The 23931-nt window shown below is 40.6% G+C and overlaps 1 protein-coding gene and 1 long non-coding RNA gene across 5 annotated transcripts in view; one reads left to right on the top strand and one right to left on the bottom strand.

Annotated features, from left to right (window-relative positions):
* LOC106603675 (uncharacterized) overlaps positions 1-22136 on the bottom strand; it is a 34396-nt gene extending 12260 nt beyond the window's left edge. Inside the window, exons 1-2 of the long non-coding RNA XR_001328469.2 lie at positions 21839-22136; positions 17973-18033 (exon numbers count right to left, since the gene is read on the bottom strand). This is a non-coding gene — a long non-coding RNA (uncharacterized lncRNA). The remainder of the gene's footprint in view (positions 1-17972; positions 18034-21838) is intronic.
* A 91-nt stretch (positions 22137-22227) lies between these two features.
* The window catches only part of LOC106603676 (protein turtle homolog B), a 189031-nt gene continuing 187327 nt past the window's right edge, over positions 22228-23931 (top strand). For 3 of the 4 annotated variants that reach the window (XM_014197640.2, XM_014197639.2, XM_014197637.2), the window contains exon 1: positions 22229-22540. In XM_014197640.2, the coding sequence (XP_014053115.1) occupies positions 22477-22540 (64 nt within the window). In that variant the 5' untranslated portion in view covers positions 22229-22476. Of the gene's footprint in view, positions 22541-23931 lie in introns of all 4 variants that reach the window. The other variant, XM_014197638.2, reaches the window with a different exon arrangement.

Here is a 23931-nt window from a genome sequence, read left to right as displayed (position 1 = left end):
AAATCATTATTTATAACCTTGTCAATGTCTTGACTATTTCCTATTCATTTTGCAACTCATCTCACGTATGTTTTCAAGGAAAACAAGGACATTTCTAAGCGACCCCAAACTTTTGAACGGTAGTGTATATATTATTATCTTTGTCATCTATTTTTAAAGCATACGGTGATAAATAATGAGTAGGACTGTTAAGAGGCGGGATCCAAAAACATCAAGGGAACAGTTGAAGCAAAACTCATGAATATTTTACAACGAATCAGTTGGACAGGCATTTGATTTCCATAGGCGGGCACGTTTTTCCACGGGACCTCCTACAGTCAAGTCGAGGCCAAGCAAGATGTACAGTATGAATTACAATCAACCTTGCGGGTTTACAAGTTACTTGGGGTGGCAGGTAGCCTAGTGGTTAGAGCATTGGGCCAGTAACCAAAAGGTTGCTAGATCAAATCCCCCAGCTGACAAGGTAAAAATCTGTCGTTCTGCCCCTGGACGAGGCACTTAACCCACTGTTCCTAGGCCGTCATTGTAAATAAGAATTTGTTCTTAACTGACTTGCCTAGTTAAATAAAAAAAATACAGTGCATTCTGAAAGTATTCAGACCCCTTGACTTTTGTTACGTTACAGCCTTATTCTAAAATGGATAAAATAAAAATAAATCCTCATCAACCTACACACAATACCCCTAATGACAAAGTGAATACAGGTTTAGAATTTTTTGCAAATTTACATAAGTATTCCGACCCTTTGCTATGCGACTCAAAATTAAGCTCAGATGCATCCTGTTTCCATTGATAATCTTTGAGATGTTTCTACAACTTCATTGGAGTCCACCTGTGGTAAATTCAATTGATTGGACATTATTTGGAAAGGCACACACCTGTCTATATAAGATGACAGTGCATGTCAGAGCAAAAACCTGCCATGAGGTCGAAGGAATTTTCCGTAGAGCTCTGAGACAGGATTGTGTCAAGGCACAGATCTGGAAGAGTACCAAAAAATGTCTGCATCATTGAAGGTTCCTAAGAACGGAGTGGCCTCCATCATTCTTAAATGGAAGAACTTTGGAACAACCAAGACTCTTCCTAGAGCTGGCTGCCCGGCCAAACTGAGCAATCGAGGGAAAAGGGCCTTGGTCAGGGAGGTGACCAAGAACCCGATGGTCACTCTGACAGAGCTCTAGAGTTCCTTTGAGGAGATGGGAAAACCTTCCAGAAGGACAACCATCTCTGTAGCACTCCACCAATCAGGCCTTTATAGTAGAGTGGCCGACAGAAGCTACTCCTCAGTAAAAGACACATGACAGCCCACTTGGAGTTTGCCAAAAGGCACCGAAAGACTCTCAGACCATGAGAAACAAGATTCTCTGGTCTGATGAAACCAAGATTGAACTATTTGGCCTGAGAGCCAAGCGTCATGTCTGGAAGAAACCTGGCACCATCCCTACGGTGAAGCATGGTGGTGGCAGCATCATGCTGTGGGGAGGTTTTTCAGCAACAGGGACTGGGAGACTATGAAAAGATGAACGGAGTAAAGTACAGAGAGAGATCCTTGATGAAAACCTGCTCCAGAGTGCTCAGGACCTCAGACTGGGGCAAGGTTCACCTTCTAACAGGACAAAGACCCTAAGCACACAGCCAAGACAATGCAGGAGCGGCTTCGGGACAAGTCTCTGAATGTCTTTCAGTGGGCCAGCCAGAGCCCGGACTTGAACCCGATCGAACATCTCTGGAGAGACCTCACAATAGCTGTGCAGTGATGCTCCCCATCCAACCTGACAGAGAATGAGAGAATCTTCAGAGAATAATGGGAGAAACTCCCCAAATACAGGGGTGTCAAGCTTGTAGTGTCATAACGAAGAAGACTCAAGGATGTAATCGCTGCCTATGGTGCTTCAACAAAGTACTGAGTAAAGGGTCTGAATATTTATATAAATGTAATATTTTTTATTTTGTAATTTTTTTTATGTCTAAAAAACTGTTTTTGCTTTGTCATTATGGGGTATGTAGATTGTGTAGATTGATGAGTGGAAAAAACTATTTAATCCATTTTAGAATAAGGCTGTAAAGTAACAAAATGTGTAAAAAGTCAAGGGGACTGAATACTTCCGAATGCCCTGTATATATAGACTGTAAACAGTAGTGGGCCGAATATCGAACCTTGGGGCCCCCCTTTACATAACTCAAGGAACTCAGATTTGACCACATCTACCTTGATGGCCTGAGTTCTGTCATTGAGATAATTATGAAACCATTGGCAAGCATCAGTACACAACCGTATCGAAGACAGTTTATTCAACAAAATAACATGGTCTACAGTAACAAAAGCTTTTGACAAGTCTACAAACATGGCAGAATTTAATTTTTTTATCAACTAAGGCATTTGCAATATAATTTAACACAAGCATGGTAGCCGTAATAGTGCTATGTTTAGGTCTGAATCCGGATTGATTAACATTAAGAATACCATTTACAGATAGAAAATAATGTAGCTGTTTGTTGACCAATGATTCTAGTATTTTCGCAAGATAAGGGAACCTGGAAATGGGTGGATAATTATCAAGTTAAATAAGAAATGTGTATTACCTAGCCAGCAATGACGGGCGCTGCATACTTAAGCAAAGATGTGTCCAAATTGGAAGCCCCTAATGACTTCTTGGTGTCAATAGCTAATCAGGCAACAAGAACAACCCTACCATTTCCTAAGTCACATGAGGTTGATCATCCATCGAGGCAACTGGAGGCTGTATGTGAGAAGAACATTCAACCGATTGGCCAAGACCAGTATGACCACCATTTCTTTCAAATAGGAAACCAGTTGAGATAAAATGCTGATTAAAAGCATCACAAATCTCAACTTTTTCAGTAATGATGCAGGAGTCTAAAACTACTTGATTTTATTTTTTATTTTATTTCACCTTTTATTTAACCAGGTAGGCCAGTTGAGAACAAGTTTTCATTTACAACTGTGACCTGGCCAAGATAAAGCAAAGCAGTGCGACAAAAACAACACAGAGTTACACATAAACAAACGTACAGTCAATAACACAATAGAAAAATCTATGTACAGTGTGTGCAAATGTAGAAGAGTAGGGAGGTAAGGCATTTAATAGGCCATAGAGGTCAAAATAATTACAATATACCAATTAAACACTGGAGTGATAGATGTACAGAAGATGAATGTGCAAGTAGAGATAATGGGGTACAAAAGAGCAAGAGGATAAGTAACAATATGGGTATGAGGTAGTTGGGTGTGCTATTTACAGATGGGCTGTGTACAGGTACAGTGATCGGTAAAGCTGCTCTGACAGCTGATGCTTAAAGTTAGAGAGAGAGATATAAGACCTCAGCTTCAGTGATTTTTGCAATTTGTTCCAGTCATTGGCAGCAGAGAACTGCAAGGAAAGGTGGCCAAAGCAAGTGTTGGCTTTGGGGATGACCAGTGAAATATGCCTGCTGGAGCGCGTGATACGGATGGGTGTTGCTATGGTGACCAGTGAGCTGAGATAAGGCGGGGCTTTACCTAGCAAAGACTTATAGATGACCTGGAGCCAGTGGGTTTGGAAGACGAATGTGTAGTGAGGGCCAGCCAACGAGAGCATACCGGTCACAGTTGTGGGTAGTATATGGGGCTTTGGTGACAAAACGGATGGCACTGTGATAGACTACATCCAGTTTGCTGAGTAGTGTGTTGGAGGCTATTTTGTAAATGACATCGCCGAAGTCAAGGATCGGTAGGATAGTCAGTTTTACGAGGGTATGTTTGGCAGCATGAGTGAAGGAGGCTTTGTTGCAATATAGGAAGCCGATTCTCGATTTAATTTTGGATTGGAGATGCTTAATGTGAGTCTGGAAACTATGAAATAACACATATGGAATCATGTTGTAACCAAAAAAGATGAGTATGGGACTATGAACCTGGTTGAGAGAATGCCAAGAGAGTGCAAAGCTGTCATCAAGGCAAAGGGTGGCTACTTTGAAGAATCACAAATATAAAATACATTTTGATTTGCTTAACACTTTTTTGCTTACTACATGATTCCATATGTGTTATTTCATAGTTTTGATGTCTTCACTATTATTCTACAATGTAGAAAATAGTAAAAATAAAGAAAAACCCTGGAATGAGTAGGTGTGTCCAAACTTTCGACTGGTACTGTATCTGTTTTTTAAATGTAAAATCCATATCAATCCAAATGCTAAAGTATTTATATGGGGGAACACGTTAAATTGGAGAACCATCTAATAAGTGAACATCTAATACATTTTTACGAGAGTTTAAAAGCAACATGAATTTTGTTTTGCCCGTATTAAGCACAAGTTTTGAATCAGCAAGAGATTCCTGCATAGCTGTAAAATCTGACTGTCGTTTTGACACAGCCAGATCAAAAGTCGGGGTGAAGTTTAAAAATGTTAAAAAGATTGACCAATGGTGTTTATATAAATAGTGAAGAGAATAGGTCCCAAAATCGACCCCTGTGGTACATCTTTATGCACATCAAGAAATTCAAACTTTTAACCTCATTATTCACAATGGCCTGAGATCTGAAACGATGAACAGGTGTTAGAACTCAGGCCTATTGAGGACAACTTTGTCAATAAAATAGAATGATTAACAGTATCAATAGCTTTTGACAGGTCCACAAACAAAGCAGCACATTTCATTTTAGTGTCTAAAGCATTGACAAGATTATTTAACAACTAAAGTGGTTAATGCTATGCCCAGGCCTAAACCCTGATTGGTTTACATTCAAAATACATTTCTCAGATAAAAAAAGGATTTGAGAATCTTAGCTCGACAAGGAAGCGTTGAAATGGGGTGATTAATTATTATGATCCCTACTATCCCGCCCTTATGGAATGGAAGCACGAGCTGATTTCCATACTTTTCGAATATTTTCTGATAACAATGTTAAATGTGAGTTATTGAGCCAACAATGATGTGCAGGATCCAATTAGTCGGCTTCTGTAGATTTCTTGTTGTCCATTGCTAGCAAAGCATCCATGAGTTCTTTTTCTGTAAATAGCCTAAAAGAAAAGCTTTGACTATCATTTCTCTGATGATTTAACAAGTTTCCCCTATCAGCATCCAGCCCAATATCATTGTGAATAGGCTTAGAAGTGCTTTCAAAGAGAGAGCCTGCTGAAATAAAATGGGGATTCGGTAGTGAGAACCCTTCAGGGATTTGACAGGTTACAGAGTTTAGCCGGGTTCCCATTACAATCTGAAATAGCGGTTACATAATAATCAGATTTAGCTTTTGATTTTTTTTTTTTTTACACAATATTTCCTCAATCTCTTAAAAGCTTCCCAGTCTGTGCCTAAGCCTGTGTTCCTGACCTTGACCCAAACATCATCTCTTTTATGAATGACTTCTGATAATTCTGCAGAGTACCACGAATTCAATATATATTTAACGCTAAATTCTTTGAAGGAAGCATGATTATTCACAATAGTATTGAAGACCATCTGCAAACGAGGCTCAAAGCTAGATCAGGTTCAAGGATAGCTGAAATACAATCAAAGTCACTAAAATAAAGATTGTGTAAAAAAGACAAGGCTTAGATTTTGGTATTCTCACATCTCTAACACATTGGATAAAAGTAGAGACTCAGCGCTACAAAATGGTATATCATACACTGCAGTTGAGGAACAATGGGAAAGTAATTCTGCTTTGAAAGTGTATAAACTTATAACCCCACTTTTTAGAAAATGTCCCTTGAATGTTTTGGTACACCTACTGATGTCACGCCCTGATCTGTTTCACCTGTCTTTGTGATTGTCTCCACCCCCCCTCCAGGTGTCGCCCATCTTCCCCATTATCCTCTGTGTATTTATACCTATGTTTTCTGTCTGTCTGTTGCCAGTTTGTCTTGTTTGTTCAAGCCTACCAGCAGTTTTGTGTCTCAGCTCCTGCCTTTTCCAGTTTCTCGGTTTCTTGTCCTCCTGTTTTTTATTTTTACTATTGCCTGCTAAACAGAGTGAGTAAAGTAGTGTAGTAAACAACCAAAGACTTCAAGACTAAAAGTGGTGAAAGTAGTACCACACGATAAGGAAAAACTCCAGGAAAAAATACATTTTATCTAGTCCTTGGCCTATATCCTAATCTAATTTTGAAAGTGTCCATTTAAAATGTTGTATAATTATTAGATGATGCTTACCCAGACACTTGTCTAAATTGATGGGTCATGTGAAAGAAATGCTATAACTACCCCCCCCCCCCAGCCACATCTAGCTACGTGGATGGGTCACTATTGTCTAGACATGTGCACATGTTCATGAAATACAATAGATGGCCCCCAGACACACCTGGCTAACTTGATGGGTCATATAATCATTCTCTTGCGACGTGGAGTCTTTTGTTTAGACATGTAGCTATCTAGCTAGCTAAACAATGATCCATAATCCCAACCCATAGCTACAGTACAAACGGATTGTGGGATGAGGGCTAAATAAAGGGTGAGTAATCATGGAGATAATGATGACCAGGTGTGCACAATGATGGGGAGCAGGTGTGCGTAATCAGTTTCCAGGGCCGGTGGTTAGGCCGCTAACGTCGCGCGCCGGAGAGAGGGAGCAGGAGTAGGCGTGATGCTAGCCACTGTGCTGGAGTATGAATCTGCAGGTAGAAAAAGCTAACCAACTATACTGAACAAAAATATAAACACAACATGTAGTGTTAGTCATGTTTCATGAGCTGAAAGATCCCAGAAATGTTCCATATGCCAAAAAAATGTATTTGTGACTCGTTTCAGGAAACTAGGCATGTCGTACGTCACTACTTCACGAGAGGCATTTGAAGGTAAACTTCTTTTTTATATATCAAAATGGCAGAAATGCCGCCTGGAACATGTGAACTTGCCATCTGTAAATATAATAAAATTGTTAAATTACGAGCCTAGTTGGTTTAGCCACAAAAAAAGTCAGGGACATTCCCACTAGCCATGATTGGCTAAGATAATGGATGGGCTGGACATGCTGAGAGATGAGTTCGGATTGGGTAACAAACATTTCTAAAAACCTGTTTTTGCTTTGTCATTATGGGGTATTGTGTGTAGATTGCTGAGATTTTATCAATTTTATAATAAGGTTGCAATGTAACAAAATGTGGAAAAAGTCAATGGGTCTGAATACTTTCCGAAGGCACTGTAAATGCCGGCCCTTGTGCTCAGAGTCCCTTCTCTTCTGCCACACACCTATCAAAATGGCTCTGATCTTACATTTGTCCTCACCTCTACCCAGTGGAACATTAATATCAATTATATCTCATTTCAAAGCTCTTTTGTCTAATTGGTCTACAATTTAATTCCCTTACACACCCGAATGTGCTGTGACCCAACAGAATCTCACTACTACACCCATTCTCTCAATTCTCCATAATAACATGAATACCTCCAATAGTAGGTAACTCTTATTAGATTTACCAGATGATAAACTATTCAATACAGACAGAGAATCTGAGCATACTATAATTCTAACAGGATGTACATCCTCCACACACTAGAGGTCAACTATTATCGGCAACAGTTCAACTGAGTATACTGACAGTTCTTCTGTTAGTCTTCTGCACATCAAATTCAGGAATGTAAAATGCCAGCTCATGTGCGCCCACTATCTGGGTCCTTGGATCCATCTGTGAAAAGCTGTAAAAAAAAAGCCTAATTACAGACACATTAGAAATAGTGGCTATTTGGAGACTAAAACCCTGACCTAGTGAGATAAACATGGAGGAGACTTAATCAAGCTAGTCGTCGAGACTACTTGTCTCTTTCTCTCTTGGATCAAAGGTTAAAAAAGTTTTAATAGGAGACAGAATGCGATCGGATCATCTAATTGGCATTCACAACTCTTATAGATGTTCCCACATGTATGGGGATATTGGAAATTTAATCAAAGTTTACTGGAGGACAACTTATTTTTAACTAAGACAAAATAATTTACAACAGAATTTTTCCAGTATAATATAGGTTCAGCAAATCCCACTTATTGTTTGGGATACCCTTAAATGTACCTTCAGAGGTAATTCAATAATATATCATAACCACCATCGATGAGACATTACTGTGCAGCCGTCTTCATCGACCTGGCCAAGGCTTTCGACTCTGTCAATCGCCGCATTCTTATCGGCAGACTCAACAGCCTTGGTTTCTCAAATGACTGCCTCGCCTGGTTCACCAACTACTTCTCAGATAGAGTTCAGTGTGTCAAATTGGAGGGCCTGTTGTCAGGACCTCTGGCAGTCTCTATGGGGGTGCCACAGGGTTTAATTCTCGGGCCGACTCTTTTCTCTGTATATATCAATAATGTCGCTCTTTCTGCTTGTGATTCTCTGATCCACCTCTACGCAGACGACACCATTTTGTATACTTCTGGTCCTTCTTTGGACACTGTTAACTAACCTCCAAATGAGCTTCAATGCCATAGAACACTCCTTCCGTGGCCTCCAACTGCTCTTCAATGTAAGTAAAAATAAATACAAGCTCTTCAACCAATCGCTGCCCGGCCCTCTAGCATCACTACTCTGGACAGTTCTGAATATGTGAGCAACTACAAATACCTGGGTGTCTGGTTAGACTGTAAACTCTCCTTCCAGACTCACATTAAGCATCTCCAATCCAAAATTACATTGAGAATCGGCTTCCTATTTCGCAACAAAGCCTCCTTCACTCATGCTGCTAAACATACCCTTGTTAAACTGACTATTCTACCGATCCTTGACTTCGGCGATGTCATTTACAAAATAGTCTCCAACAGACTACATCCAGTTTGCTGAGTAGAGTATCACAGTGCCATCTGTTTTGTCACCAAAGCCCCATATACTACCCACCACTGCGACCTGTATGCTCTTGTTGGCTGGCCCTCACTACATATTTGTCGCCAAACCCACTGGCTCTAGGTCATCTAAGTCTTTGCTAGGTAAAGCCCCGCCTTATCTCAGCTCACTGGTCACCATAGCAACACCCACCCGTAGCACGCGCTCCAGCAGGTATATTTCACTGGTCATCCCCAAAGCCAACTCCTCCTTTGGCTGCCTTTCCTTCCAGTTCTCTGCTGCCAATGACTGGAACGAATTGCAAAAATCATTGAACCTGGAGACTTATCTCCCTCATTAACTTTAAGCATCAGCTATCAGAAGCTTACCGATCATTGCACCTGTACACAGCCCATCTGTAAATAGCCCACCCAACTACCTCATTCACATATTGTTATTTTTTTTTTTGCTCCTTTGCACCCCAGTATCTCTACTTGCACATCATCTTCATCTATCACTCCTGTGTTAATGCAAAATTGTAATTATTTCGCCACTATGGCCTATTTATTGCCTTACCTCCCTTATCTTACTACATTTGCACACACTGTATATAGATTTTTCTATTGTGTTATTGAGTGTACGTTTGTTCATCCCTTGTATATCTCTGTTTGTTGCACTGCTTTGCTTTATCTTGGCCAGGTCGCAGTTGTAAATGAGAACTTGTTCTCAACTGGCCAACCTGGTTAAATAAAGGTGAAATAAATAAAAAAATACATACAAATAATAAAAAAGCAGTTTCTGGCTAGAGTCAAGACTAACAAGGGAAATCCATGAACTAATAGTACAGGTAGATGGCAATAAAAACAATACTACAGATACTAAATAAGTTAGAGGAAAAAGAACCTTAGGAACTTATTAAATAACAATCTAATGTAATCTATTACAAAAATAAAGCAAACTGGATGGAATATGGAGAACGCTCAAATTTCTTCCTGACTCTCCATTACAGGAACGCTAACAAAAAGAATTTGCAGAAACTCATTACTGAAGACGGAGTCATCTATGACTCTCCGAATGATATTTTAAAAGAGAAAGCTAATTATTTTAGTCAGATGTTCTCTTTTCCGTCTCAACCTCTCCCACTGAATGAAGATTACGGTAAGAAATGATTTCCAAATAATATAAAAAAATGGAAAATTAACAAATGTGTAACGGCCGTCGTATGAATTGGACCAAGGCGCAGCGGGTTGAGTGCTCATTTTGATGTTTATTTTAAATAACCACGAACACTTCACGAAAACAAGAAAACGGACGACAACATAACAGTTTGCAGGCTAACCCTAGCAGTGCAAAACAACCTCCCACAATTCCCAAAACAAACATACTCCTAATTATAGGACCTTCAATCAGAGGCAACGATAACAAGCTGCCTCCAATTGAAGGCCCCAATCCCAATTACTAAACATAGAAATAAACACCCTAGAAACAGACATAGAACTAAACCAAAAACCCCGGAAACATAAATCAAACGCCCCTCTACCTAAACACACACTCAAAACCATATAAAACAAATACCCCCTGCCACGTCCTGACCCAACTCTAATTACAAATAACCCCTTTACTGGTCAGGACGTGACAAAATGTACAGAAAGATCAGTGCGAAGGCCAAATTACAGAGGAATAACTGAGGCTATTAAATCCTTTCAGTCTGGAAAAACCCCAGGGCTTGATGGCATACTGGTATATCAAGCCTTTTTTGATATAATAAAAGCTCCATTGTTAGATTGTTTTAACTACTCCCATAGAAATGGTACTGTCACGACTTCCGCTGAAGTCGGTACCTCTCCTTGTTCGGGCGGTCGACATCACGGGTCTTTTAGCCATTGCCGATCCACTTTTCATTTTCCATTTGTTTTGTCTTTGTTTTCTACACACCTGGTTTCTATTCCCCAAATACATGTTCATTATTTAACCCTCTGTTTCCCACATGTTAGTGTGCGTGTTTGATTGTTCATGGCGGTACTTGTCGGCTGGTCATGTTTGCCGGGTTATGTATTTACGCCTGTTATTTTCGAGTGACCGGTATTTCTCCGCACTTTGAGTATTGTCTGTATACTGGTGCTGTCGTGGAATTAAATACCTTGTACACTCATTTCTGCTCTCCTGCGCCTGATTCACTGCACCAGTTAACCACCGACTGACATGTAGTCTGTCAGGTACTCAGCAGGAAGGTCTGATTTCTCAATTATTAAAACAAGACCCAGATGGCAAATATAAAGACCTGGTCTATCTAAAAAAAAAAATGGAGGCCCCTTACACTTCAAATACTAGCAAAATGCATAGCACTCAGAATTAAAATGGTTTTAACAGGCATTGTTCATCCTGATCAGACAGGTTTTTACATGGACAATACATTGGAGATAATATACAGAAATAATAGAATATGAAACATTTAAGAAGCCAGGCCTGGTATTTATAGCAGATTTTGAAAAGGCATTTGATAAAGTAAGACTGAATTTTATAAATGCCTGGATTTTTTTCAATTTCGCTAATTCTCTAATAAAATGGGTAAAAATAATGTATAGCAACCCCACGTGTAAAATAGTAAATAACGGCTACTTCTCAGAGTTTTGAATAGTCAAGAGGAGTTAAACAAGGCTGTCCGCATTCACCATATCTATTCGTTATGGCCATCAAAATGCTATCTATTAAAATCAGATCCAATAACAACATTAGAGGATTAGAAATCCAAGGCTTAAAAACAAAGGTGTCCATGTATGCCGATGACTCAAGTTTTATATTAAGTCTGCAAGCTAGATCCCTGCAATGTCTCATTGAAAATCTAGATAACTTTTTTGTACTCTCTGGACTAAAACCTAATGATATGTGTACACTATTACATATTGGACCTTTAAAAAATACAACTTTTACATTACCCTGCAGTTTACCTATAAAATGGGCTAATGGTGAAGTAGACATACTTGGTATTCATATCACAAAATATACTGCTCAAAAAAATAAAGGGAACACTTAAACAACACGTCCTAGATCTGAATGAAATAAATAATCTTATGAAATACTTTTTTCTTTACATAGTTGAATGTGCTGACAACAAAACCACACAAAAATAGTCAATGGAAATCCAATTTATCAACCCATGGAGGTCTGGATTTGGAGACACTCAAAATTAAAGTGGAAAACCACACTACAGGCTGATCCAACTTTGATGTAATGTCCTTTAAAACAAGTCAAAATGAGGCTCAGTAGTGTGTGTGGCCTCCACGTGCCTGTTTGACCTCCCTAAAACGCCTGGGCATGCTCCTGATGAGGTGGCGGATGGTCTCCTGAGGGATCTCCTCCCAGACCTGGACTAAAGCATCCGCCAACTTTTGGACAGTCTGTGGTGCAACGTGGCGTTGGTGGATGGAGCGAGACATGATGTCCCAGATGGGCTCAATTGGATTCAGGTCTGGGGAACGGGCGGGCCAGTCCATAGCATCAATGCCTTCCTCTTGCAGGAACTGCTGACACACTCCAGCCACATGAGGTTTAGCATTGTATTGCATTAGGAGGAACCCAGGGACAACCGCACCAGCATATGGTCTCACAAGGGGTCTGAGGATCTCATCTCGGTACCTAATGGCAGTCAGGCTACCTCTGGCGAGCACATGTAGGGCTGTGCGGCCCCCCAAAGAAATGCCACCCCACACCATGACTGACCCACCGCCAAACCGGTCATGCTGGAGGATGTTGCAGGCAGCAGAACATTCTCCACGACGTCTCCAGACTCTGTCACGTCTGTCACGTGCTCAGTGTGAACCTGCTTTCATCTGTGAAGAGCACAGGGCGCCAGTGGCGAATTTGCCAATCTTGGTGTTCTCTGGAAAATGCCAAACGTCTTGCACGGTGTTGGGCTGTAAGCACAACCCCCACCTGTGGACGTCGGGCCCTCATACCACCCTCATGGAGTCTGTTTCTGACCGTTTGAGCAGACACATGCACATTTGTGGCCTGCTGGAGGTCATTTTGCAGGGCTCTGGCAGTGCTTCTCCTGCTCCTCCTTGCACAAAGGCGGAGGTAGCGGTCCTGCTGCTGGGTTGCCAAAATATGCATATTTATTGCTGCGGTTTACCCCAGCTGCTTTGGCGGAGGTTGTTGATATTATTTAAAACATTTCTGGTATCTGAACTGGTTGTGTTAGGAGATCTAAATATTGATTGGCTTACACATGCCTCAGACCAGTTGAAGAATGTCCATCTTGAGTACAACTTGACTCAGCTGATAAAGAAACCCACTCGGATTAATGTAAAAAACCTGAACTCCTCATTGATTGACCTCATCCTGACTAACCATTCTCATAAGTATTTGGCTAGTGGTGTTTTTGCAAATGATATCAGCGACCACTGCCCTATTGCTTGGATTAGAGATACCAAATTGAAAAACTCTAACCCTCGTATAATTGTGAAGATTTTTTTTTTCATTCTCTCCCAAAGCTTATTCAGAGCTTTTTTTTCTACTAGCTGCATACCAGACCCTGTTTGACACTTGAATTTTTATCATCCAATTTTACCTCTCTGGATGATAAACATGCACTTTCAAGCGACTCAGAGGCAAAAACCGAACTAACCCATCCTACTCTCCTGTACTCTCAGACCTCTTGATAAGAAATTAAGCCTGGGCCAAGGCTAGACAAACTGGCTCGTTAGCTGATTGGCAGCTATTTATGCAATTGAGAAATAGGACAGGAGGCAGAGGTGAGGTGAGGTTCGACTTCAAACAAGGAAGCAAAATAGAATCCATCGTTCTATATTATGGTAGGATGCTGGACTGTGATCGACATGGATGATAGTTCTGATGGTACGGGTGGGAATGATGGAAATCATGGACCTGGATGGTCTGTGTTGAAAAGTAAAATAAAAAAATGGCCCTGCTATAAGCGCTGCTGGCAGCAGTGGCAGTTCTAGTGTTGAGACCGTGAAGAGGGTGAAGGTAGTGGAAAAACAAAAGTAATGATGTGTTGGATTGGAAAGTCGTAATCATGTTTGATGTGACCACAGGGTCTCATCTACACCCTATTCGATTAACCAATGCTGTTAAGAGAGGGGAAGTCACATTAGCCCGGTTCATTGGAAATGGTATGCTGTTATTATTTTGTGCTGACCATGTTCAGCAAGGGAAGATTCTGGAGAAAAAAAAACTCTAACGGGAAAGAAAGTCACAAGTCATGTCCCTGGAACTTCGGCTAAGCTGAGGTTCCACTATCTATGTCCATAGATTATATTAAAGAAAATGTAGAGGGTGGGGGCATATCGTGATATAACTGTCCCATATGAATGTGTGATGACTCAGGTGTGTGCTGCTTGTGTGTTTGCCAATTCACGGGCTGTGCTTGTTTCGGGAGGTGCGGTGCAGGCTGTATTTGCGAACTCACTGTGGCTTATAGCAAATTTTTTGTAAATTCCTGTCAAGAGAGACACGGAAGCCCAATTAGCCTGCTAGCCTGTAGTCACACACCAGTACGACAAACAGAGAGAACTTGCTCACTATATGGATCCTGGCTGCACATACACTATAAGAGCGGGGGATGACCATCTCGCAAGGTGGTGCTGTAGAAGCAAGCAGTAAATTGCGGGGCAGTGAGCCAAACACCTGTCAACAAGTTGAGAGGTAGAAGGAGCATTCTCTCACCAACGAACAGGGTGGCGTGATCGAGCAGCGTGGCGTGAACAATACATCATGTCAGATCACTAATCTGCGTGCCAATTATGATTATTTTTATATGCACATTTTCGTGGAAAAGTTTAATTTAAATAATAATGTTTGTTTCTCAATCATTGTCATGGGGTAAATCATCAATCTGAATAAAGTTACAATTCAACTAATGCGAGAGCACCAGCCTCTGCCAAAATATTTCACATTTTGTTGTTACAGTCTGAATTTAACATTTATTCAATTTATTTATTTTCTCACGCATCTACACACAATACCCCATAATGACAAAGTGAAAACTTGTTTTTAGAAAATGTTGCAAATTTATTTAAAATGAAATACATAAATATCAAATATAAGTATTCACACCCCTGAGGTAATACTTTGTAGAAGCACCTTTGGAAACGATTACAGCTGTGTCTTTCTGGGTAAGTCTAAGCGCTTTCCATACATGGATTGTGCAACATTTGCCCATGATTCTTTTCAGAATTCTTCAAGCTCTGTGAAATTGGTTGATGATCATTGCTATGCTCATTTTTATTCCAGAACTTGCCATAAAAGGGGTTGAACACTTATTGACTCAACACATTTTAGCTTTTCATTTTTAATTAACTTTGACATTATGGGGTATTCTGTGTAGACCAGTGGCAAAAACTCTAAATTGTATGAATTTTTTATTCAGGCTGTAACACAACAAAATGTGGAAAAAGTAAAGGTGTGAATACTTTCTGAAAAAGCACTGTAGGCCTAAAGCCGACAAATAAAAACAGTAGAAAACATCCTGATGAAAATTCTGGTTCTTTCAATCGCATTTCTCTCTACTTCATCTGTCTGCCTCCCTTTCTATTTGTCTTGACTTGAGCTATTGCTAGTGAAGTGCAATATTGTATCAAATCAATCAGCATGGGTCTGGCCTGAAGCTGTCCCTAGAGAACTTGCAACATTGTATCAACTAGCCTATTCTGGTTCCTCAGAGTTTCTCGCACCAGTGGGCTCAGGACAGACTGCTGTTTTTTTATGATGTTTCCATTGGATATATGAGAATCAGATCATGATATTTTGCTCTTTCACACCGAGGCTTGGTGATTATCGAGGCCGGGAGAGTGTTGGAAAGAATGTTCAGATACTGCGAGGAACTATTATTAATTGCAATGGATGTAAAAAACTGTCTTTGCTGACTTACTCAGTGAGGTGAAGAAAAAAATTACAGAGAAACTCAGCTTATTAGTGGTGGACGTGGTGAGTTAAGATGATCAGAAATTAGATATCCCTAAATGGGCACTTTCCTACATTTGCATGCAGCAGGCCAGGTAGGCCTACTTCTATGTGTTCTCAGCCGTAGGCTCCCTTAACGAGAAACCAGAAACATGCTCATTGCTTACATGGAGCACTCAAAACAAAAGACAATGAGAAAATTTACAAAACTCGTAAATCATGAATGAACCAAAACTTGTTTCTCACAAGTGTGGCAGGTTGTGAACTCTGCAAACAACGTTTCCACTCTAATAATGAGAGAAGTAGGTAAATTACTGTAATTAATACTTTCAACAACTGACACTGACTCTTACCAAACTAGGTACTGCCATTATTTGTATATTACTCAATCAGCAGGTCTTATTTTATATCATGCCTATTAAAGAGTGCATTTTAATCACGTGTGCTGTGTGTTTACAACGATTGTCTTTTACTTAATTTCTGACGTGAAATTTAATGGCATGAACTATTTGCTTGCTTGCATGGTGGGCTGTGATTCCCCAGATTGGTATGGACTACATTAGGGATGGCCAACTGGCGGCCCGCGGTTTTGAAGGCCCTCTGATCAATTCTCCCCCTCAAAACAGAGGTAGAACACACCAGTTGTAATTTCGAAATTCTGTTGTGCTTCAACAGTTTTTCTCTTGTTATGTCAGTCATTGATAGTCACTCAATTAGCCCATGTCAGCTAGCATTTTTTTAATTGTCAAATTCGTCTAGTGGTCAGCTATCAAAATTTGTAGTAACCAAGGTTGAATTAGAGCCCAGGGTGTAACGCGGGTCGTATAAAGGGGACGTGTAGAGTGCTCATATTTACTTTAATGATAACACTTAAAACAAAAACAACAAAATGACAGCCAACAGTTCCATCAGGTGATACTCACAAAACAGAAAACAACTACCCACACCAACACAGGAAAAACAGGCTGCCTAAGTATGGCTTCCAATCAGAGACAACGATAGACAGCTGCCTCTGATTGGAAACCATACCCGACCAAAACATAGAAAACAAAAACATAGAATGCCCAGCCATCTATCACACCGTGACCTAATAAATAGAAAAACACAGCTCTCCTAGGTCAGAGCGTGACACAGGGAGAACCCATTGATTTTGTTAGTCAATCTCACTCAGATCAAATAAAAAAACTGCAAACATTTCTCTCCACCCTATGGCACAATTATTTATTTAACCAGGTAGGCCAGTTGAGAACAAGTTCTCATATACAACTGCGACCTGGCCAAGATAAAGCAAAGCAGTGCGACAAAAACAACACAGTTACACATACAGTGGGGGAAAAAAGTATTTGATCCCCTGCTGATTTTGTACGTTTGCCCACTGATAAAGAAAGGATCAGTCTATAAGTTTAATGGTAGGTTTATTTGAACAGTGAGAGACAGAATAACAACAAAAATATCCTGAAAAACGCATGTCAAAAATATTATAAATTGATTTGCATTTTAATGAAGGAAATAAGTAAATAGCCCACGGGTGGGTGTTGCTATGGTGACCAGTGAGCTGAGATAAGGCGGAGCTTTACCTAGCAAAGACTTATAGATGACCTGGAGCCAATGGGTTTGGCGACGAATATGTAGCGAGGACCAGTCAACAAGAACATACAGGTCAGTGGTGGGTAGTATATGGGTCTTTGGTGACAAAACGGATGGCACTGTGATAGACTGCATCCAATTTACTGAGTAGAGTGTTGGAGGCTATTTTGTAAATGACAAAGTCAAGGATCGGTAGGATAGTCAGTTTTACGAGGGTATGTTTGGCAGCATGAGTGAAGGAGGCTTTGTTGTGAAATAGGAAGCCGCTTCTGGATTTAACTTTGGATTGGAGATGTTTAATGTGAGTCTGGATGTGTAGAATTGCAGGACATAATGCTGTAAAACTGCTCATGTTCCTCTCCACCACATGGCAAAATGAGTAGAATTGCACTAAATTAACTCTAAAATTAAAGAATTTGCATGAAATGAGTTATAAAATAGCTAAATCTTCTCTTTGCCCCATGGTAAAATGTGTAGAATTGCAGCAAACTAGCTTTAAAACAACATTTTCTCTACACCCCATGGCAAAATGGGTAGCAACTGCGGCCCCTCATGATGAGTAGAGATTTTTTGTGGCCCACACTCCCATCAATGTTGCCCATTCCTGGACTATATTGACTTGAGACATCTGTTGCCAATTCCCTATAACCTTCTCACTCCAAGAACTATATTGCTAAACACGCCCCAGAACAAGCGTTAAAAGGAACTTACCTTCAGGCACCATTCGGACCGGGGACCTCTTGACATCCACCTTGTTGCTGCTGTTCGCCTGCTGTGGGAAACAGACACATCACAATGCTCTCTATAGCACTTCTAAAGGAAAGTACATGTTTAGAACGTGTGAGTGTGACTCCAATTGTTGGCCAGTACATGCTCTAATTTTATGTTTTGTGTCCCCCGCAACTACAGACACAGGGGCCATGCCCGACGCAGCTGCGAGAGGCTACACCCAGCGTTAAAACCCAGCAGGCCCAGCATAGAGCGAGAGAGAGCCCCGCAAGTAGCCACTGAACCAGTCATTGACTACCGGACTAGCTATCGAGTAACGACCCATGCTTGGGAGGAAGAGCTGAACCCTGTTTGGGTAGAGCCAAACAAACAAACCTATGCCAACGCTTTGTAAGTGAATCAACTGCTGTGTTAGTTTCCTCGGTGGTCATAGTTAGCCTATAGCCCTAAATCCTAGCTCCTTTATACGTTGTGATACTGTGTATTGTCATTGTTGTAAAAGCTGAATTTATAATAAAGAACCTTTGATTGTACTTTGGCTTGTCTCTGTGGTTGAGTTTGCCGTAGGATTATAGAACTCTGTTTTTGACACTGCATTAACATAAATGAATGGAACCAAATTCCGGGGATTACAGGTACATTTACTAAGCCTACTGGTGACATGTAATGGGAAATCGATCAAAATAAACAAAGGGCAAACAATTCACACAATGAATGCGCAAGAATTTGCGAAAGACGCGCGAGCATCCGAACAGTGGGAGTTGTTGTCCCAAAGAAACGCATTAGAATATTCTGGACAGATTTTGGTGAGTGAGCCCTTTCGCTTCGCTTCTTCCTCTCTTCTAAATCTCAACGGACAAAGCACCAGAGCGAGCAGAATGGCGCCCCTCTGTCTTACTATATGTAGCTCATTTATCTGATGCTGTCTGGACAGAAATAGTATGACATACCATAGTATTTTTGTCCAGACAGCATCAGATACATTGTCTTCCCCAGGGATGGGGGGGGGGGGTATGTGTGTGTTATAAAAATGAAAAAAAAAAAAATATTCTTCTCTGCCAATGGCTAAATCTGTAGAATTGCAGCAAACTAGCTTTAAAACACCAATATTTTCTATAAACCCCATGGCAAAATGGGTAGAATTGCACAAAATTAACTATAAAACAACAACAACAAAAATTATCCCGGAGAAGCAACTGCAGACCCTCATAAATTCAGATTTTTGTGGCCCCCACCCCCATCAAAGATGCCCATCCCTGGTCTACACATACTGAGACAGAGGGGCACTGTTTCGCTCGCTCAGACGCTTTCTCTGAGATTGATGTGTCTTTCTGTCTGCGCGCGTCAAATAAATTATCAATATTCTATTTGGAAGAGGCAAGGAAGTACAGTAGGGCGGGCCAGGCCCCCTAAGGCCCGCCCATAACTCTGGCCCTGACTGTAGATTATAACACTATCACAGATTATCATGAAAAAGACACATTACTTATTCAAAATTCGTGAGAGGCAAAGGGAAAAAGTAAATTTTTTTCATGTCCACCACATGATTTTCTTCATAACTCATACGTGTCCAGGATGCGATTTTCTTCATAACGATTCCAATTTGTTTTGGCTAATGTTAGCTAGCTAGGTTAGCTTGGTGGCTAACATTAGCTAGGCTAGGGGTTAAGGTTAGGGGTTATGTTTAGGTAACATGCTAGCTAAGTAGTGAAAGGGTTAAGGTTAGGGCTAACTTATGAAACAGTACTGATTCCTTCCCTCTCCTTGCCCCAACCAGGGATCCTCTGAACACATCAACTGCCTCTCACCTATTGCTCCACAAAAGCTGCTGCCCTTGCAGAGTAAGGGAAACAACTACTTCAAGGTCTCAGAGCAAGTGACGTCACCGATTGAAACATTAATAGCGTGCACCGCTAACGACCTTGCCATTTCATACCCGTTACGCTTACATGCTAGCTAAGTAGTTAAAAAGTAATAAGAAGTTGCTTATTAGCTCAAATGCTTACGTGGTCCATCATGTGATTTGAACATGCAATGTTTGGGTTGCTAGACCTTCGCATTATACATCCACCCATCCTCCCTGACCAACCATGATTCTATCATTTTTGTCTTAATTAACCTACTACCTTTATCTGTGATTAACCACTGCCCAGTACCCAACAATTGGATGTTCCGGTTTTCTGGGGAAATGTAAAGAGAGCCTGTGACGCGACTTCCGCTTTTAGACTTTAACAAGACGACAATCCATCCTAAATCCTCCTCCACATTTACTGGATTGGTTGAACAGTGCAGAAGAGAACCTCCCCTGACAGTTTTTATTTTTGCCATCAACACCATATGTAGGGGATCTAGTTTCAGGCGTTTCTTTTATGCATCCCACGTTAGGTTAATCTGTGATTGAAATGCAGTGTATACACATTTGTGTGGTGGACACAAAAAATTGTCTGTCACGAATTTTCATAAGTAATTTGTCTATTGCATGATAATTTGTAATAGTGGGTTGTATCATTAGGCAACCAGCTGAATATTAATCATTCCTTTAAAAGTTCAGAGCTTGTTAAATGGCTTTATACTGTACAATCAATCACGTTAGGCTAACAGTGTGCAAGAGTAAATCTTACATAATGACACGTTGGATTAGGTAAAATATTTAGTTTTGTCACTTAGTTGAAAGGCCTGTAGTTTTGTAGGGCAATAAAAATTATATATTGTCATGCATTAAACTTTATTTGTCCACGGTCCCCGGTCCAAATGCATTTTGATGCCAAAGAATTATTGGGCCCAGCACGTAGAAATAAACATTGAAGATGAGAGAGACAGTGCATCTTGGATAAGTGTCAACCTGAGTGCTGCCCAGCTGTAAAATGTCATATAGAGGCTGGCATAATTGAGGGTCAGAAAGCATTGGCAGTCCACCAATGCTTCCATTAAAAACGTCTGAAATAGCAAACCATTCCCACTGTACTAGGCCTAGTAGCTATGGAAGAAAGTGTCCATAATTACAACTGAAGGATTTACTGTTGTTTGCATAGTGCTACTTTGCAAATCATACACAATTACTTCCCTACTTATTGTTTTAACACTTTTAATACTAATATCTTCTCCCAATAGTTTAGAAATTGTGTATTATGTGGTTTAAAATCAAATACACTGGACTAAACATATATTATTTAAAGCTCTTATGATGGTATTTAAACCCTCACGAGTAAAAAAAAAGCTCATTACTACAGATTAATTGGCACGTGTTTACGTTTCAAAGTGTGTTCTGCATGCAGGCTACACTAATATACTGTACCTCTGAAATCTTCTGTCCATACTGGTAACACATTCGTCTAGATATGCATTCATAAAGCCTTTAGAATAGCCTACATAGGACATTAACCAATCATATGGTATTGTACACACAACACAATCAAAAGCTCATCAAATAATGTTGTAATTACACCAATGGTTAATAACTTATTACAAAAGTATAATAGCCTACTACGACTGGTGGGCTAACTATTAGAATAGCTATTCTCTGCGGTGGAGATACAGAATAGTTGAGCGCAAGAAATGACAATTTGACCTATGGAAAGGGGAACTATCCTCAGAAAACATGAGAAACTATCGAGATGTGTTCTTCACGGACTTATGGGCAGTATCGTTGGACGTTGGTGTAGCTCTACTCAGGGCTATATCAGAATGACGCATGTTGCGCTTCGGTTGATGGCAATGTTGCATTTATAGTTCCATGTAGGAAGTAATCCAATCTTCCTGAACGCCATGAATCAGTAGAAAATATTTTAATTAAAGTCTGTGTCAATAAACGATTAGTGTATGATAAAGTAGCACGGTGGACCGCTCACCGTCAAGAGTAGGCGCGCGCGCAGGTTCCACCTGCAAGTCGCCTCATTGTTTTTGCATCAAGTCCCATGAAGATGTAAGACATATTTGGAATCCTAACTCTCCGCTCGTGTTAGTGAGTGCAATTATGTTTGCCATAGGTCCTGGATCGAATATGCAAGTTCCTCTATCACTGTTATTGCGCATGATTCTGCGGCTCTTGTACAACTTCACGCTCCAACTCACCTTGAAACAGGGCTCGTCTGGTATTCTGGTAGTGCCTCCAGAGCGACAGTGGAGAAACCAATCCACGCCCCAAACCCTCCCACACTCACCAATAAAAATAATGCGGAGGCGGATCTAATAGCTATATTGTCATTCTTGGTCTCACGGTAGATTTGCCATCTAGCCTCGTCTGCTCTCCTCTCAGTGTTGCAGGTGCTCTGTCTCAGCGAGAGAGGATGCGAAAGGAGTGCAGGGGAGGGATAGAGAGAAGGAAAGCGCCGGTGAAAAAGTCAGCAGTATGGTGCAGGGCATGATTCAAATGATATCAACAGCAGCAGATAGCGCGTTCATTGACATGGGGGCTCCGCAATGAAAGGTTTATTGCAAGGGACACTTTGAGATATGATGAGGTTTCTTTCTGGTTGGCAATAGTACTATGATTTGGTATGTGGCCACTTTGATAGCAAGTGTATTCAGCACCCGAGGAACGGCAGCTCAAGGTGAGTTGAAGTGCAATATTTTATACTGCTTGCTGATCAAGTTTTATTGTGGATATGTTTAAAAGGGTATATGGCTTTCAGAATGATTGGTTGTTTGCCTGTCGTAAATGTTGTGCACAAGTAATTAACAGAAGTACGCAAATTGAGATTATTAAATTGGATATTCAATGTGTTTGAAGTGCATGCACCTGTTTCGAAGTGTCATGTTGCAACCTGGTCTCAAATCCAAGACACTCCATTTAGTATGATATGTTTGGTTGAATGATGAGATGAGCACAAATTAGGAGGAAAAGTAATACAAATTCATTTAATTATGAATAGCCACTCCGTGTCCTGTATCTAAATTAGGATAATGGGGGTGGATAATAAGAAATTAACAGCACTAATCATGATATATATCACTAATATATCTAACAATATGGTTTGGGCATGGATTGTCATGCTGCTATAAACTCATTTGATTAACCCTATTTAGGTAGCTGCAGAGGCGCAGGCAAAGCACCATCCTGATTCTCAATAGTGTTGTAAGCTACAGTAAGCATACTGACTGGTCTATAGCTTTTTGTATGTTTAAAAACACATCCACAATTCTTAGTGGTGTTGTAAATGGTTAGTTCAGTGTGTTATAGATTCTAAAACACCCGTCCTGTAGAGTTTCCTTTTGATTTCCTTCATCGCAAAATGCAGGCCTACTTGTATGTTTGTGCTACCAACTATGGTGATACATAATGTCTTGCCAATACAGGTAAATACAGGTAAAGTGATAAATGGATACATTTTCATCCCAATATACCAGTCTCATATATGGACTCAATTAGCCCAGTACTTCCATATTTGTCCACTGGGTGGAGGGATTTTTGATAGTATCAAATTGCTGCAACATGGTACATTGTACAGTATGTTGAAGTATGGTCAAACATGCTCAAGTAAGTTTATACTGCATATATCCATTGATAGTTGACAGTTCATTTTTGGATTGATAATCAAGAGGTCGAGTTTACTTTGATAGTTAGCCTTTGCTGCTGTGTAGATAATAGTTACACGTAGCCTACAGCATTCATTACAATAGTAGTATATCTTCCTCTCACATGTAGTCCCATTCAATGCAGTATCAGCCAGGCAGGCAGCAGATGGTTGTCATTGCCAAGAAGACGAGGACAGTACAGTGAGTGACGCTGTGCTGCTGGTGTCATATGCCTCTGGGCGACTGAGGACTGACTGTCTGTCACCTTGCTCTGCCGCTCATGCGCTCCTCTGCATATGTTCCCCGTCTCCGGCGTTACAGACAGTCACTGAGCTCTAGAGCTGTACACTCACATACACACACACCAGCAGAAGCTGGCTGTACTACGTTCTTCTGCCCGAACGCTGCCATCTCAAGCTGTCAGCTG

Source organism: Salmo salar, chromosome ssa04 (assembly GCF_905237065.1).
Source record: "Salmo salar chromosome ssa04, Ssal_v3.1, whole genome shotgun sequence".
Lineage (NCBI taxonomy): Eukaryota > Metazoa > Chordata > Actinopteri > Salmoniformes > Salmonidae > Salmo > Salmo salar.
The sequence above is the reverse complement of the archived record's forward strand: the minus strand, read 5'-3'. Positions and strand labels throughout refer to the sequence as shown.